Below are 17270 nucleotides of genomic sequence, written 5' to 3' on the forward strand. Positions count from 1 at the left end.
ACTGATAACTCGTTGGGCACTTCAATGCGATCGGAAGTGCAATTGGCAATTTGTTTAGTTAACGTCAGCGAGGCGTGGCAGAGGGGGAGGGGGGCAGACTGACATTGTGTATGCTTCGCGTAGTTTGTCGTGAGACTTCGGCCTTTTCCACAATGTAATGTGACATTTCCGCGCTTTTGATTTTGACAAGTTTGCACAATTTATGGGCTCTTTTTATAGGCCATATATTATTTTTTATGGTCTGGCATTGGTAACGCGTTGGCTAAATAAACTGCCATAATTTATTTACTTGGCCATTAATCAAATGCAACGATCCCAAGGACTCCACACGCACGCCATTTATTTGACTGTATTGTCTAAAATATATTTTTTGCGAATATAAACTGTTTATTTTGAACCGAAAATCCTTTTAACAGCCTTTCAGAAACTACTATGCACATAATTTACTTTTTAATTTCACTAAAATGGAATAAAATAATATAGAATAATTTCGATTTTACGTTTTTCTTTATTTTCGGGTAAATCTTTATTAAAACTGCAATTTTGTTGTGTGCATTTCGTGAAACGTGTTGCCAGCCCGGCCCGGACAACAGAAAAATCTCAACTCAATAATAACAATAAATAAACAGTAAATCAAACAAACCGTAAAATATTGTCACAGACAGCAGCGGCATAATAATAGGCCAGAGGCGAAGGAGGGGGCGATGGGGGGACGGGGCAGTCGCAATGGGTTGCTGAACTGGAGACCATGACCAAATGGCAAACAATGCAGGCGATAAACAGAGTGCGAGCGATGCTCCAATTGCCGGCAGGGCTATGCGGCGTATGAGCAATGCGCACAGTGCACAATTAAAGCACTGCACTTGGGTAGAAGGGGCAGTGGGGCAGTGGGTGGGACTAGAGCGGGCTATGCAGATTGCCAGTGGCCAATATCCATTGGCAGAGCTGTGAAGGGGATGGTGGTCATCCAATGCATTCAAATAAACTAATTTTAATTCCTCGCTCTTCGGCCGGGGCACGCAATGCAGCTCAATTGTGACGCAAATGGATATTAAAGGCCCGCACTGGGTGTTAATGCAAATAGCTAACTGCAGGGGCAGGGTCAAGGGAGAGACAGCGGCGCTGACAGAACAGTTATTCGTAGCAATGGCAGACAGATTCATTTATTTAATTTATAAATTACTTTTAATGTTTTTATTTGAACTGAAGCGGCGAAAACGATGCGAAAAAGAGTCCCGTTAAAATGACCAATTGCAAATTATGACGTTATGCGATATGAACTCTTGTTAACTTGGAAAATCTTTTATGATCGGCTCGATATTTGCATTTCCCAATGCTTCTTGTTGCATTCGCAATATGCGTGCGTGCCGATGCGACAAAATAATGCAATTAATATATTTTTAAACATTCTTTATAAGAAAAAAAAATTAACTCTTTTATTTTCTTTAGTATTCATGTGTTTTTTAGTAAAGAACTAAGTTTTTTGTGCAGTTTTAATTTACCTGTTGTAGTGATAATAAATGTGTAAAGAAAAAACTTTTGCAGCGCAGCTTAAATATATTACTTATTTCTTATGTGATATCGGATTGTAATGTAAATAAACCTGTTAAAAGATTTCACAAAATATTAAAGCGGAAATCTCAACAAATTTCAATTGAAATCAATATCTGTCGTCAATTTTATTGGTATCTTGAATAAACTGTTTACTTCCAGTTAAATTTCAGAGGAAATGCAACACAACTCAATAAAGTATTTGGGTTACGTAAATAAATAAAATAAAGAAATATGATTATATATTGTAAATAAAAGCTGAGAGCGTCGTTAATAATTCACTGAGCACTCAGATTGTGTATTATAATTTTTTTTTTTTTTTAATATTTCAAGAATATTTATTCAAGATACCATTTTTATTAGCTGACTAAGTAGGTTTAGTATAGGTATAGATATATTTTTTTAATTTATTGGGTTAGCTTTATCACTCTTAAGTGAGTTGAATCTTGAGCATTAAATACTATATTAACACTATATTAAATACTGATCATCCATTTGGCTTAGCATTTAATTTCAGCTAATATCGCCAGTAAATTCCTTTTTAAAATAAAAATACCCATATGTACCCATATGCTATATCTCAATCGTCATTTCTTTAGCGAATTCAGAGAACTGTTATTTTCTGGAACACAGTCATCTGTCGCAGCAGTCAAACTTGCAGAATAAGCGATTCTGCTGAAAGGAAAAACAAAAACAAAAAAAAAAAAAAAACAAAAACAGCTACAAAAATGCAATTGAATCGCGGACGAGGCGTTGCAGACTGCTTTAATTTGCTGTTTTATTTATGCACAGCGAATACATGCATATATAAATATACATATAAATTTGGGAATATATTCGATATGCATAGACTGAATATACTCCAATCGACTGGCCGCTGTGCTTATCTTAACGCCCGCCCATAAGCCAACATTTTCGTTGTGTGAAAAAATAAATATAATTTGTTGTTATTGCTTTTGCTGTTGTTGTTGTTGTGTTTGTCTGGATGGCACCTAATATTATGCCATGTTTATGCACTGAACATAACTAAGCCATTGTTGCTATTGTTATTGTTGTTGTTGTTGCTGTTGTTGTTGCTGTTGTCGATGTAGCTATTTGTTTAGCATTTGCCTAGACTGTTTTATGTATATTTAGATAGCTCGAATCGCCATGGCCAGCGCGTCGCATGCGTGATATTACAGTCCGAATGTGCATATAATTTATATGTCTGCGCCACACACACACACACACACGCACACCCATTTGGCCATAGCAATAATAATCGCCGATGATAAATAAATGTGATTAGTATTATCTGCAAATGCAGTGATAAAAACTGACATTAGCCAAGATTAGTGCGGATGCATTGCATTTACTCATTGGATTCTCTGAACTGGTTGAACGAGCAGCCAAAGGAAAGAGGGAAAAATCAAGTGAAAGCTGGAAAAACGAACGAGGTTGGTGGGAAATAGAGAGAGAAAGAGTTGGGGTTTGTTAACAAAGGAATTTTATCTATGTATCTATGTATCTATGTATCTATGTATCTATATATCTATGTATCTATGTATCTATGTATCTATGTATCTATGTATCTATGTATCTATGTATCTGTGTATCTATGTATCTATGTATCTATGTATCTATATATCTATATATCTATGTATCTATGTATCTATGTATCTATGTATCTATGTATCTATGTATCTATGCATCTATGCATCTATGTATCTATGTTTCTATGTATCTATGTATGTATGTATCTATGTATCTATGTATCTATGTATGTATGTATCTATATATCTATGTATCTATGTATCTATGTATCTATGTATCTATGTATCTATGTATCTATGTATCTATGTATCTATGCATCTATGTATCTATGCATCTATGCGTCTATGTATCTATGTATCTATCTATATATTTATCTATGTACATGTCTATGTATCTAAAATCGATACTACTACTGCTCTAATAACACATGGCCAAAGTTCAATGATGTTTTAATTATTTAATGAGCAAATGTGAGCTATAAATTGACATTGGCGCAGCTTGAATGGCACATTCAATGAGTGCATTCATACATTCGAACACCACAAGCTCAATTATTCATTGACTGTGCGCTTTTTTTTTGTACCACTTTCAAATTGAACTAAATTTTGCACCGCTGCGCGCTCTGTATTTATTTTCGACGAAACCCAATGGCAAGCACAACGAGGAAAACCACGGAAACCACAACGAATTTAGCAGGACGCTTGACCGGATAAGGCGCATGGCGTGTTGCGGGGGCGTGGTTAGCGACGTGGGCGCCTTGACTGCATTTGAATGCAGCGCCGGACAATCCAAAACAAAATGGCGACTCGCTGGCTCAGTGAAGCGTGACAGGCAAAATAAAAACTGGCTAAGAGAATGCGCCAAAAATTAAGCATGCAGCGCGTGGGCGAAAAGCCGATAGAAAAAAAAAAAAAAAAACAAAAAAACAATATAAAATAATAGCAAATTCAGAGAGTATTGGATCGAAATGGTAAATCACATTATATATATAGAGATATAGATATATATTTATTTGTATGTTTATGCATGTTTTTGAAGCAATCCGAAGCAAAATGCAAATGGAACCCACCGCAGCGCTGCTCTGCCATTAATTGGCAATTTATAGCAGAGCTAAACCACATCAGGCAGTCGCACCACCAAACTCCATTTTCACGTGCGCGCTCAAGTGAAAATTATAATTTCCAGCAACTGAATCTCTCATACAGCCGCAAAACAAGAGCCAATGCTATAAAAATGTACATAGAAAGCGACACTCGGCCAGCAGCAAACAAAAAACCAAAAACGAACAAAAAAATATATAAAAAAATAAATAAAAGAAGAAAAGTCGCCAAACTTTAGCCGCGAGCAAACCGTCCATGACGACCACAGAAGGCGACACCCCAAAACAGTTCCGACAAAAGCTAAAAAAAAATAAACATTAAAGGCCAGGGTTTATGTTAATGCCTAAAACGAATAATTAATACTCTTTAATCGAAAAGGCAATGCGATTTAATGGCAAAGAGCAAAATGATTTTTATAAATATGATCACATAAACATCATTATATATAAGAATTCTTTGTGCTTTAATGCAATTTTATAATAGGCATATCAGCAATAATATGTCTTATGATAATATTATTATTATTTAATTTTTTATAGGAAAATATTTTTAAATGCATATGTATTTATTATTTAGGAAATAAATAAAATTGGTTATATATTTAAAAATTTAAAAAAAATATATACTGCATAAATATTTATTTACACACATATATACAAATCCTATAAAATAAAATCCTATTAAATATTTTTCAGATCAAATTATAGTTTTGTCTTTTAACAAAAATATACTTCATTATTTTTATTATTTTTATTTGTTATTATTGTATTTTATAAAATTTTTTATTTTCATTTAATTATTTTATTTTTTTGTTTAAATACATTTTATATTTATTTTTAATATATCATATATAGCTCCTTAAAAACAATATATTTAAATCTATTATTTTATTTTATTTATTTTTCAACAGTTTTTTATTTTATACCTAATGTTCAATATTTATGATAAAAAATACATATATTCAAAAATATATTATTTCATACCTTTGCGATTCACTTTGTTCAAGATAGTTTACATAATGAACAACTAATGTATTTTATGAACAACTCGCATTGCATTCCAACAGATATGTTAAGCAGATCGACTCGCGATAAAGAGTATAGACACCGCCCAGTTGGCGATTTATCGCATTTTGCTGTGGTCGGCATTAGTTACGCTGAATTTTATCACAATTGCAATTCTTTCTGGACCCGGTCCCAGACCCGCCAGAAAAGGATTTTTTTCTTCTTTTTTTTTATTTTTGGGCTGCAGCCAAGCCAAAGAGGTGGCTGGAAATGCGAATGATGATTAAGATGAAAATAGAAATGGAAAATGGAAATGGAAAATTCGCCGGCCGCTGCCTTGGCAACTGACCGAACGTCGAGCGCTGAGCGCTGAGCGTTGCTAATTTCCACGTTTCGCCTTTAAATATAATCATAATTTGGTCTGATTTTTGCTTTGTTGCCGCTGTAAATGATTAACGCCGTGGGGCTTTTGGCCATGCTGGCCGTGTGGGCGTGTGGGCGTGTGGCCCTGTGGCCGTGTGGGCGTGGAGTACGCCCGTATAACCGTTTAACTTTTGCCGCCAACGCAGCCATCAGTTTCAGCTTCTGGCTAGCGGACTCCTGCCATTCGAATGGGTTCTTTAAAGTGCTTCAAATTTCCTAAATTGAAAAAAAGAAGAAGAATATATATATGTATGTATATTAAATGAATTTCATATTCTTGAAGCCTGATTGCTCATTAGCACATTCATTTGGCTGCACTCCAGCGGGAGCGCTTAGCTCTCATGGCAGCCCCCGCCCCATACGCCCCCAGCTGATAACTCGAAAGCATTTGCAGCGCCGCGTTGAGTGCGCGTAGGGCAGGAAACGTAGCTAAGCCGCCAAAAAAAAGGCAGCTAATAAATACTCTATTATGTCAGAATGAGTAGCTTGAAATATATAAATTTAAAGCTAAATAAAGATAGAGAGTTGACTTTTGGAGGAAGGGATGTCCTAGAAATTGAAGTTAGATGTGTGCTTAAAAATTTAAAAAATACAAATAAATTTTATTATCTTACCAAAAATGTGAATCTTCAAATAAATTTTTAATATTTATTTTTCCAAAGCTTTTCTTAAATAAAACTCAGACTTTACTGCTTGAAATTCTTCCATTCTATTAGCGCCAGCAGAACTTGCACCAACTTGATATGTAATTGATAAAACTTTTTGGCAATTTGAATAATTTCAGTGTATTTGCAAATTGGAAAATGCTAAAATGCTTCAAAATTATCATTTTGTTGGCCTAATGACTTGTGCAAAATGTCGCGGTGTTGAGAGATACTTGGCGAGCTGCTTAGCATGGCAGCTGCGAAATGCTGAATGTGGATGTGAATGCGGAATGCGGGATTCGGGATGCTGGATTCGGGATGCCGTATGGTGTATGCAGCTTGCTCCACTCTCCAGAACCACTCCCAGTTGCCAAGTTGGCTGGGGATAAGAGCGTAAAATGTTTGCTTAATTGTCAAAATTTGTGTTGCTGCTGCAGGGGAAACTATCCAAAGACCACAAAGTCGCTTAGGGAGACACCAAGGATGGGGCATCATGGCTCATGATGAGGGATGAGCATTAACCCAGTTAACCCATTAAAGCCGTGTCATAAATTCAAAGCCCACAGCACAACAACAGAGTCGGCAACAGCAACAACAACAACAGCTACGTTGGCGCTTGCTTTGTGGCTTTTTGTGGCCAGGCTTGGCACCGTTTTTCGACTCATTAAAGCCAACTTTACGCAATTAGCCTAATAAGCCGCCCCGAAGTAGGCTACAACAACAACAACAACAACAAAAACCAAGCAGCAGCGAGACGCAAAAGTAAAAACTGAAACAGTAGCAGACACAGGCGCCACCTCGCCAATTTTACAACACTTTTGGACGCATTTCGCATTTTCGCTCAATTAAATTAATTAAATGACAGCTCAAATATGCAGCGAGTCCGAGATGTGGAGATGACCCCACTGATGACTACACTAAATAAGGGACCTGCGGTGCGGCAAAAGCAACTAAATTGGGATAAGGCTAATAGCCGCAAAATAATGATGTGAGCCAAGTTGCAAATCAAATGATAAAATGAGAGATACCCTATCAACATTTGTTGTATATAATATATGTTAATATAACAAAAATAAAGAAAGACACTTATGAACATTGTACTTATTTAATATGCAAGAGCAGCAGTTGAATTGCGTATCCACCTTAAATGCAAAAGAACGACTCACGCCAACTGAGTTCCAACTGAGTTCGGTTTCCTCAGTATCGTAAGGGCAATGAGCGATTTTAGGTAGAGCAAAGGAGACCAAGTACAGAGAGAGGGATGGGGGATGAACGAGCTCATTTGAATTTGATAAGTAAGATCAGCATATCGAGAGATAACTTGAAATGCTATTCTTATAGATCAATCTCGCTCTCTCCCAGTGCTCGCTCTCATCTTGCTTTCACACACTGAATGTCCCTAAAAGTCACTGTGACTGTCACTGTCACTGTGTCACTTCATGGTGGCTGAACGTTATTAAAATATCTATGGCTGTTCACTAAAAGTCACTAAAAATATTTATTTATTATTTATAAAAATCCACATTCTGTACTGGATTTTTAAGTATTGACTGATTATTTATTTATTATTTTTATAGCCCGAGCACGAAAATAAGCTGTAGCATTGTTATGCTAAATATATAAATATATCTAAAAATAAATAATCAAATATTGACGCATCATTATACTTTCAATTTGCTCTGCAGATAATGAAAAGTCAATAAATTGCTTAAACCAACCAATACATACATGCAGCAGTAAATTTTATTTATATGCACTCAGAGTTCTGACAGAACCATTTACACATTTTTCCATCACTCTGGACATGTGGACAATACAATTTTGAGTGAGATGCCCCCTCTCTCTGATCCCGCCAGTTTAACAGGTCAATTACTAACGAATAATTTGGATATAAATAAATAAATAACGAGACTGGCAAAATAATCATAATAATAAAAAAAAAATCAAATTAAATCAAGGAAACTCCATGTCTCCAAGTAGGTCCATCTGGCCAACTACTTGTTGTCTGGACAGGCCATCTGGTAGAGGAACTGGATGATGGTGCGCGTGGGACGCCCCGTCATGCGGTCACGCAGCAAATAGGGCAGCGGCGCATATTGAGTTATCATGCCCACGTTGCGGATGTCGAGGTGGGCCCAGTCCACGCACGGCACCAGCTCGTGGAGAATGGCGGCAGCGATGCAGCTGGAGGCAGGTCCACGGCCGCGATTGTTGATGTCGTAGGTGAGGGTGGGCGAGATGAGACGCTTAAAGTAATTCCATAAAGGCAGACGCCACACGCGATCGCCGGTGAGGCCGCCGGCCTTCTCGAACTGCTTGTAAACGAAGTTTGAATTGCTGAAGATGCCCGCCGCGCTGCCGCCGAGACCACAGCAGACGCCATAGCTCATGGTGGCGATGTCCACGACGAGGCGCGGCTTGAAGTTCGCCTGGGCATAGAGCAGTGGATCTGCCATCACCACCACGCCCGCCTTGCTCACATCCTTGATGCCCATTGTCTTGCCATTCAGCAGGGTGACCACATCGCCCGGCTTCACCGCCATGCCCGACGGCATATTCTCGCAGAGCGGCAGCACTGCACTGATGTTCAGGGGCAGCGACAGCGCAGCTGCCGCCCGTATGGTCGCCACGCAGACAGCGGCGCCGGCCATGCAGCCGCGATAGAGCTGCATGCACTTCTTGGGGCGCAGGCAGAGGCCGCCGCTGTTGTAGGTGATGCCCTTGCCCAGCAGCAGGATGGGCTTGTCCTCGGGCGCCGTGCCGCAGTAGTTCACCTCCAGCACCACGGGCGGCTCGCAGCTGCCCTTGGCGACCATCAGAAACGAGTTGAGGCGATTCTCCTCGATCCAGTCCATGGAGCGTATGTCGACGCTAACGCCGCACGGGCACAGTGCGTCCACCGTGGACTGGGCGAATATGGTCGGCGTCATCTGGTTGGCCGGCGCATCGCTCAGGCGTCTGGCCAGGTTCTGCGACTCGGCCTTGAAGAGACCGCGTGTCCAGGCATCCATTTCCGGTGAATCGTACAGCTCCAGTTTAGGTATTTGTGTGCGATCCTGCTTCCGGCGATTGCTATTGTAGCGCCAAATGGCCAGGGCGCTGCCCTCGGCTGCTTGCTCCGGATATTCCATGGAGTCCACATAGACCTCGTTCACGCCCTGCAACTGCAAGGCTCGAGCGCCCACGCCGGCGGCGACACGCGCATTCTCCATGCCCTCGTCAATCATCTCCAGGTCGTTGTACCCGGCACCCTCCTGGCCCAGCCCCACCACGGCAACGGCACTAAACTCTGGATCCACATTCATGAAGACCATCCCCTTGCCCAGATCACCCTTCATCTGGGTCTCGCGCACCAAATCCGAGATCTTACCCTGTGCCCGATCGTCGAACTTCTCCCCGCTGGACGTCAACTTCGGCTCCCGCTCGCCCTCCTTGCTGTACACGCCTATCACCACGCCCTTCACAACGCAGGGCTCGTCGCACTTAATCGCGAAATGGCGAAACTGACCAACGCTCGACATGCAGCCGATCGGGCGCGGAATTCGCGTGTCCTCATAGCCGCCGGCATCCTTCCAGGCCGTGGTCACGCGAATCCGCTTGTAGAAATGCACGTTTCTATGGAACGCAATGGCCACACGATTTGCCAGCATCATACTGTTTAGTCTTTACAAGTTTACGTTGTCTAAGAACTGTATTAGAAGTGTTTTGTTTTACTAATAATCTCTTCCGAAAATTCTACTGATACGAATGCGAATATGACACTTGTGTGAAGCCCAACGGAATACTATACAATACCAGTTGACTTGTGTAACTTAGCCTCCTCAATTTAAGCAATTAAACATAGGAGTAGGAGTAATATGTCAGCTAAATATTTCTATGGGAGATATAACTGTATATTATTATAGACAAAATATAAAACATAGATATTGTATAAAATAAACATGATTCTATATGCAAAATTTGAGGACTCGAACTCTAAGGATGTATTTTGATAAGGTATTTAATCAATAACACCTAAATGCGGATATTCATGGATTTTATATTCCTTATATAACAAAAGCATTATACCCTGATTTCCCCATTTTTAATGAGTTCAGATTATAATAAAAGTATTAAATATATTGAAGTATTTTTTTCCACCAACTGTTTTTATAGACTCCGAATTTTTATGATTTTAACACTTGTTGGAGGCTAATCCAATTTTTCTTTATAATTATATAGAATATAGGATTATATAAACACATTAATATACTTCAGCAAAAGAAGTGTTCCAGAGAACTAACAAAAATAAATATTTACTTGGATTGGATTGTTTAATTGAGCTGTCAACACATAGATTACATAATTGAGAACACATTTCTACAGCAATATTCTTCTATATTCTTATTCCTCATCGGAGTCCTGCTGAGTGCTGGGTTTCAGGCCACCGAAGACCTTGGCGGGTATTGCCTTTTGTTCGAAGCGCAACTTCTTCATGATGAGACCCTCTGCATCAGTTTTCGTAGCTGCAGCTGAGTCGCCCTCTGGCGCCTGCTCTGCACCGTCTTCTGCCTCATCTTCATCGTCGTCTTCGTCGTCGCTGTCGCCGATATCGATCTCATCCGGATTAACGACCGTATTGTCCTTGGTCTTGGAACCGCCTTGCGTTTCGCCACGCACGAACATAATATTGGAGGAAGCCGTTTGGCTGGGCTTCTGCTTGGCCTCGGCTGCCGCTTGTCGCGCCTTCTCCTCCAGCATGCGCATGGCATCCGAGCCAGAGCCAGCGCCCGCATCGGCTGCAGCGCCGCTATTCGTATTGAGGAATTGAGCCGCCATCATGTTGACCTGCGTGTTGTAGGTGGCCTGAACCGAGCGCTTGATGCGCAACATCTCACGCATTGTGTCCTCGTTGCCATGACGCACCTCGAACTCTTTCCATGTCTGCCAGAAATCGGCGGTAATGCGAGGATCGCAGACCTAAAGACGATGTATTTATTATATTTAGATTTGTTTAATATATTGATGATAATTCTCATATGACTTGCCTGTGAGCAATGCGAATAGATGGCTCTGGCGCGATCCACCTCGCCCAGCTTTGTCTCCAGCTCGGCGAACTTGACGCACATGTGCCGCATGTTCTGCTCCGGCAGCGCCTCAATGGCCTTCTCATAGATCTCACGTGTGCGTGGCAGTCCGTAAATTTCGGCTGCCTTCTTGATAAATATGTTGTACATGTCGAACATCTCGTCCTCTTTGACGGCGCTAGTCGCACGGTCGTACACGGCCATGGCATGTCGCGCCAGACCGTGCTCCTCCTCCAGCTTGGCATAGAGCAAGTAGAAATACTTGGCATGCTCCGGCGGACAATTGTCCAGGCATTGCTCGAAAAGATCGCGAGCTCGCTCCAGCTTGGTGCCACCATAGCGCTTCAGGAACTTTGTCAGATACGAATTCCATATGTCGTAGACATTCGGCCATTTGAACAGCGCAATGCCCTTCTCGTATGCACGATAGGCTTCCTCATAGTAGTTGTGCTCCTCCAGGAACAGGCCGTAATTAATGATTATTTGTGGCGTGCAAATCTTCAGGTCAATGATGCGCTCGTACACAGCCTTGCAGGTTTTGAAAGTGCCGAAAGATTCCTCCAGATCGGCGTACATGGACCACACTTTCAGGGATTTATATAGACGCATTTGCACCGTCTCCGTCTCGTCGTGGTAGGCAACCTTTCGCTTTGGCATCGCCGTGGCGCGTTGCATTAGCTTGAGCGCAGCCTCGAATTGCTGCTGGCGCAGCTCCATTTCGGCCCACTCGCACCACACTGCCGCCAAGTGCTCCACCTTAACGTACTCCACTTGCGTGCCGCGCTCAAATACCACGCGCGCATCGTCCACCTGCCCATTTTCCTCGTAGAACTTGGCGAACTCCACCCACAGCGTGTGCAGCTGACCCACTGCCTGCTTCGGCTGCACCGTCTGCACGGCCTCCGTATAGGTGTTGATAATCTCCTCAGGCTTGTCCTCATACAGTTTGACCCGCTTGTGCCACTCATGCACGTTGTGAGGATTCTGGCGAAGCAGCACGCTGTTTAGCAGCAGCAGACGACGTTCCATCAAATACTCGAAGCGCGAGAGACGCAACTCGACGTCAATGTCGTCCTCCTCGTTGGCGTCTTCATCGTTTGCAACCTGCTCCATGCGCTTGTTCAACGACAACTCCTCAAACTGCGCATACTCGTCGAAGACTTGAGTGAAGTCCCGAACTGTGGTCACCGTCTGAATGGCCTCCTCGTAGATATCACGAGCACGATCAAACAGGCCTGAACGTACATAATAGTCAGCCAGAGAGTTCCAGAGGTGCCCCAACTGATCCGTGTAGCGACGCAGGCCACCACGAATAATTGCATCAACATTAAGTGAATGCACCTTGTGCGGATGCTTCGAGATCAAGTCGCAGAGCTCGTTCCATAGCTGGTGATTTGACTTGCCGTGCTTCGACACAAAATGCTCGTTGTCCACAATGTGCGCCAGTTGCTGTGCCGCTTCGTCCAGACGTTGTGCCTCCTACAGCAATAGAATCAAATTTGTAAAATTCAGTATTTTCTATTAAATACTCTCTTAACTCACCTGTAAGTAGGCCACATACTCCTCGGCATCCTCGGGAAACAATTTTAAATATCTCCTGTAGACACGCAGCGCCGTCTCGGGTATCTCGTAACGCTGCACAAACTTCAGATACAGCGGCCAAATGCGTCCATGCTGCGTAATGGGCAAGGCACGCAGCGCACGATCGAAAACGTGGCGAGTGCGTGTAATTTTACACTGCGAGCTCATGAACACGCCATAGTCCATCCAAATGCGCGGCATCTTGTGCATGAAGACCAGAGCACGCTCAAACGTGTTGTTCACCTGCTCGTACATGGGATCTGTGGGAATGCGGCCACGCACCTGCTTCCTGCGCGTACGCAGATAGTTGTACCAGATCTTGTAGCTGCCCGGCAACTCCTTCAGTGCGCGCTCGTACACTAAATTAACGCCATTGTTGGGCGCCTTTGCCTTGTGATCGATGTAGCGGAGCCAGTGCTTCACGGAGTACGCATTGCGTAGAATCTCTTCTTCGTACGGCACATCCTCCTCTTCCTAGAAATGTGCAATTAGCTAGGTGGGCAGCAACCATCAGCATATACTTACAAAATTCAGCTCGACTTGCAACGGCTGTGTTGATTTTTCGCTCATTTTGCTTTTATTTGCAAATAATACAACAAAAGCCGCAAAACGTTTGCATGCGCGTCTACTATCAGCTGCTGATGGACAGCGTTGCCACTTTTCGGGAAAAACAATAGTATTTAACGATAGTATTTAAATACCCTTATAAGAAACTGTAGCGGCAACTCAAACAGTACTGCAAAACACATGAACAGCAGTGTTGAATAGCAGCACGCGGCATCTTTTTGGCGGCCATCACAACGAAGAACTGAAAGTCGCAAGCTAAAACGCATACCTTAATGTGTTGACAAAAAACGCGCATTTAGATTTAAATTAAGCGAAACCAAACAATTTGAAAATGTCTGCAAGCGCTGCACGAGTTTACATTCAAGTAGAAAGCGAGGCCGAGCAGCAGGAGCATCTAAAGCAACAACGCAAGACACTAAAGCCAATTCAGGCTAGCGCCAACGCCAACGACAAGGAGAATCTAACGGGACGCGTCTCCATCGTGGATCATCTCAGTCGTTTAAAGGCCGGCGTCAATACAACGCCCAAATATGGCAAACGCAAATGTGTCGATACAGCGGCCACAACAACAACAATAACCACACAGGATGCCGATACACAGACCGAAGACTGTGCATCCATCAGCGATGCAGATAAGCCAATCACAGCGGCTGATCTGACCAGCGAAAGCGAACCGGGTGAGAACTACTACAAACTGCTATCGGAGCAGCGACGCGTTGCCCTCGAGGAGACACTCAACGAGAATCGCCATTTGCACGAACGCATCGAGGGACTCGAAGAGGAGATGAAAACGATGCGGCAAGAGCTGGACGAGGCTAAAACTCTGGTGGAGGTGCTCAAAGAGATATGCGACGAGAATGATGGCGATGACGAACAGACGCACTCAGAGGATCAACACGAATAGTTACACAAACAGCTAAATAAATAAATAAATACATTTATTATGTGTTGAAGTCATATTACTATTATATTTTGAAAGTAGATGTAGTTAATTCATTTCGATTTTCCTAACTTATACATTTATTATTATTATAATTATTATCATTATTAATACATATACATACAAAGAACCCAATGGACTGGTCTCAATGTACGCCAGCAATAAATATTTTTTAGTTAATTTTCCAATAAAAGTTGTTTCCGTATTTTGCAAGGCTTTTTCTTTATTACTTTATATATATTATTTATAATCATTATTTTCATTCACTTTAGCCAGTCGGTGATAATCTCCTCGCTGTGAAATGTCTCCACATCGAACTGCAATGAGAAATGTTTATAAGTATACAGAATATATAAATTTTGGATGTCTACTAGAGATCTGCGTAGATTCACTGAGTTGAGTGAGTGAGCGGCACACAATGAATCGAGCTAGCATGAATATGTGCGGTTTTTTTTTAAATGAGTAAGGATACTCAGATCATAAAATGCAAAAGGCAAAGCTAAAAGCACTTTGCATCTCGGTTAGACGCATTCCCACTCATTCGATTCGTTCCGAGCTCACTTATTCAATCACTCAATGCACTGCTCATTCGAAAGCTTTCATCTTTTGCCATTCATGCAGATCTCTAATAAGTACGCACCGCATCCGTGCATACCTCAATGCACTCCTCGTACTTGGGAACAGCGCCCATTACGTCCACATCATTGGCGGCTGCATCCAGATAGGCTGAATCGGCCTTGGCTGCTGCGATGAGGACGGCCGTCTCGGTGTCCGGTACAACAATCTCCTCATCGTTGTCCTCATCGTCTTCGTCATCTTCGGGAGCAGGCACTTTGGCCAATCGTGTGTCCGCATCATCCGGATGCCCATGGGCGGCCTTCATGTGAAGACGCAGGGCAAAGGGACGTGCATACTCCGCTCCGCAAGTAACGCACCAATATTTGTTCGCCAGCTGCTGGCTCTTGATGGCGGCACTGCTGACGCCTTTGGCGTCGTTGGTCCTGTGGGTTGACATGTGCGCCTTGACGGCATACAGCGAGGCAAAGGGCCGATTGCAGACGGCGCACTGATACGGCTTCGTGTGCGTATTCTTATGGGCATAGAGCTGCACCGAGGTGCGAAAGGCCTTCGGGCAGCTATCACAGGCGTATAGGCGGTCCGAGCTGTGAATGCGCAAATGATGCGAATAGACCTGATACGATTTAAATCTGCAATGGGAAAACGAATGTAATGAGATTGATTGATCAATGAGGCTGATAAGGAACCAATACCGCTTATTGCAAGTGGTGCACACATAGGGCCGTATGTTAGTGTGCGTGCGCAGGTGCAGCGTCAGCGAGTAGGAGACGCGAAAGGTCTTGCCGCACACCTCGCAGCTGTAGGGCTTCTCGCCGGTATGAACGCGCTCGTGCTTCACCTTCTCGTACGGCCGGGAGAAGACACGCTCACAATATTGGCAGGCAAATCCCGGTTTATCCTTCTTCGCAGAGGCAGGCTTTTTATTGGCATTGCTATTGCTATTGCTGTTCAGCGCACGTTCGTGAATCTTCAAATGCATCTCATAGTTGGTAGCATTTTCGAATTTTCGATTGCAAGTGCCGCACAAGAACTGCTCCTGGCTCTGGTGCATTTGCTTGTGCACCGTCAACAGGTTCTGCTCGAAGCTGCAAAGGAGTTGGCATTATTTAAAAAGCAATTGAGTTAGAGAATTTCAATAAATGCCCACCTCTTGTTGCATATCTCACAGTAGAATTGATCCAGTTCATTGTACTGCTGATGAGCACCCACGGGCAGAGCGTCCTGTATGGACTTGGGCGCGCGCTTGTTGTGAATGCGCATATGGAACTTGAGACACTTGGCCGAGCTGAATTGCGTCTTGCAAATGTCGCACACTGTAACGCTGCTGTTGTTGCTGCTGCTGCTGGAAGCCGCGGCAGCTGCGACCTTTCGGCGCATTGGCGTCTGTGTCTTGGCTAGCTTGGCGTTGCTGCTTTTGCCGCGTGCTTCGCCATTTGCTTCACCTTGGGGACAACTATGGTCCTCTGCACTCTGCCGAGTCTCAAATATGCTGTGACAGTCGAAGCAAAAGTAACGTTCCGATTTATTAGCCACTTCCTCAGCTTCCACCTCCTCCTCCTCCTCCTCCTCCTCTGGCTCAACTTCGGATGCAATTTCAGCTTCATTGACGACTTTGACATTCACTTGACCGTCATCCTCCAGCACCTCCCACAACTGCGGTTCGCTCGCCTCATCGAGCTCCTCAACCAGATCATCCTCAACGACCATGGAATCAATATCTACCATGGTGTCTTCGAACTCCTCTTTGATCTCAACTGCATGAACCATGACTTTGGATCTGGCCTCGACCGTGGCCCCACAGCCATCGGGGCCACTGTGCGCCTGGTTGTACGACTCGATGCTATCGAAGTCATTATTGCAGTCCTCACAAAAATATATTTCATCCACAGCCGTATCAATTACGAAGTGGTCAATATTGCTTTCTTTATTTTCGTCCACGTGCAAGTCCGAAGCTATTCCGTAATTTTTCCCACTGGGTCCTGTTAGTTGGCACTGTGAGCAGTGGCTGAGATTAATGTATTCAATTATTACGCACCTGACATCGCATTGTTTCGCCTTGAATGCTACAATAAAAATTTCTGGTTGTCGGTCGGCTACATATGTGCGAGTCCGTCCACTTTATTCTTGTCATAAAGGTGTCCCAACTATCGATAAGACTCGAGCACGATATTTGACAATGATACTAATAGCGATTTCGCTGTCGATAGTTTCTCTGTTAACTGCAGGTAGCAACTTTCTGTAAACGCTCTGTTAAGTGCCCGTAACGTTTTCGTATTCAAATT

At 43.0% G+C, this 17270-nt stretch overlaps 3 protein-coding genes across 5 annotated transcripts; 1 reads left to right on the forward strand and 2 right to left on the reverse strand.

The window, feature by feature from the left end:
- Positions 1 to 7980: 7980 nt before the first annotated feature.
- Positions 7981 to 13576, reverse strand: LOC108654520 (Pre-mRNA-splicing factor SYF1 fand). Of its 2 annotated transcripts, XM_018105957.3 has the most exons (4): positions 13428 to 13576; positions 12864 to 13376; positions 11283 to 12800; positions 10423 to 11214 (listed from the first exon to the last, which is right to left on the reverse strand). In XM_018105957.3, the coding sequence occupies exons 1-4, from the start codon at positions 13470 to 13472 to the stop codon at positions 10639 to 10641; spliced, it is 2652 nt and encodes an 883-aa protein (XP_017961446.1). In that variant the 5' UTR covers positions 13473 to 13576; the 3' UTR covers positions 10423 to 10638. The 2 variants fall into 2 exon arrangements, with proteins under 2 accessions (XP_089118193.1, XP_017961446.1); XM_089262067.1 differs by lacking the exons at positions 11283 to 12800; positions 12864 to 13376; positions 13428 to 13576 and adding an exon at positions 7981 to 9758 and having other exon boundaries at positions 11068 to 11214.
- A 71-nt stretch (positions 13577 to 13647) lies between these two features.
- geminin (geminin DNA replication inhibitor) lies at positions 13648 to 14614 on the forward strand. The gene has a single exon (XM_018105970.3). The coding sequence runs from the start codon at positions 13801 to 13803 to the stop codon at positions 14371 to 14373; it is 573 nt and encodes a 190-aa protein (XP_017961459.1). The 5' UTR covers positions 13648 to 13800; the 3' UTR covers positions 14374 to 14614.
- Opbp (Optix-binding protein) lies at positions 13698 to 17169 on the reverse strand. Of its 2 annotated transcripts, none has more exons than XM_018105960.3 (5): positions 17024 to 17169; positions 16136 to 16967; positions 15681 to 16073; positions 15065 to 15617; positions 13698 to 14726 (listed from the first exon to the last, which is right to left on the reverse strand). In XM_018105960.3, exons 1-5 carry the CDS (start codon positions 17028 to 17030, stop codon positions 14673 to 14675), a joined length of 1839 nt encoding a protein of 612 aa, XP_017961449.1. In that variant the 5' UTR covers positions 17031 to 17169; the 3' UTR covers positions 13698 to 14672. The 2 variants fall into 2 exon arrangements, with proteins under 2 accessions (XP_017961449.1, XP_017961447.1); XM_018105958.3 differs by having other exon boundaries at positions 15050 to 15617.
- Between the last annotated feature and the right edge of the window lie 101 nt (positions 17170 to 17270).

This window comes from Drosophila navojoa, chromosome 5 (genome assembly GCF_054131105.1).
Source record: "Drosophila navojoa isolate 15081-1374.11 chromosome 5, UAZ_NAV_1.0, whole genome shotgun sequence".
Lineage (NCBI taxonomy): Eukaryota > Metazoa > Arthropoda > Insecta > Diptera > Drosophilidae > Drosophila > Drosophila navojoa.

What these genes read in the sequence shown, in the direction of transcription:
- LOC108654520 (XM_018105957.3), bottom strand. Translation starts at nt 13,472, where the DNA reads ATGAGCGAAAAATCAACACAGCCGTTGCAAGTCGAGCTGAATTTT. An exon ending in AGTATGTGGCCTACTTACAG is followed by an intron (nt 12,801 to 12,863) that starts GTGAGTTAAGAG and finishes CTATTGCTGTAG; the next exon opens with GAGGCACAACGTCTGGACGA. An exon ending in TCTATTCGCATTGCTCACAG is followed by an intron (nt 11,215 to 11,282) that starts GCAAGTCATATG and finishes CATCGTCTTTAG; the next exon opens with GTCTGCGATCCTCGCATTAC.
- geminin (XM_018105970.3), top strand. Translation starts at nt 13,801, where the DNA reads ATGTCTGCAAGCGCTGCACGAGTTTACATTCAAGTAGAAAGCGAGGCC.
- Opbp (XM_018105958.3), bottom strand. An exon ending in TGTGAGATATGCAACAAGAG is followed by an intron (nt 16,074 to 16,135) that starts GTGGGCATTTAT and finishes ACTCCTTTGCAG; the next exon opens with CTTCGAGCAGAACCTGTTGA. An exon ending in TGCACCACTTGCAATAAGCG is followed by an intron (nt 15,618 to 15,680) that starts GTATTGGTTCCT and finishes TTCCCATTGCAG; the next exon opens with ATTTAAATCGTATCAGGTCT.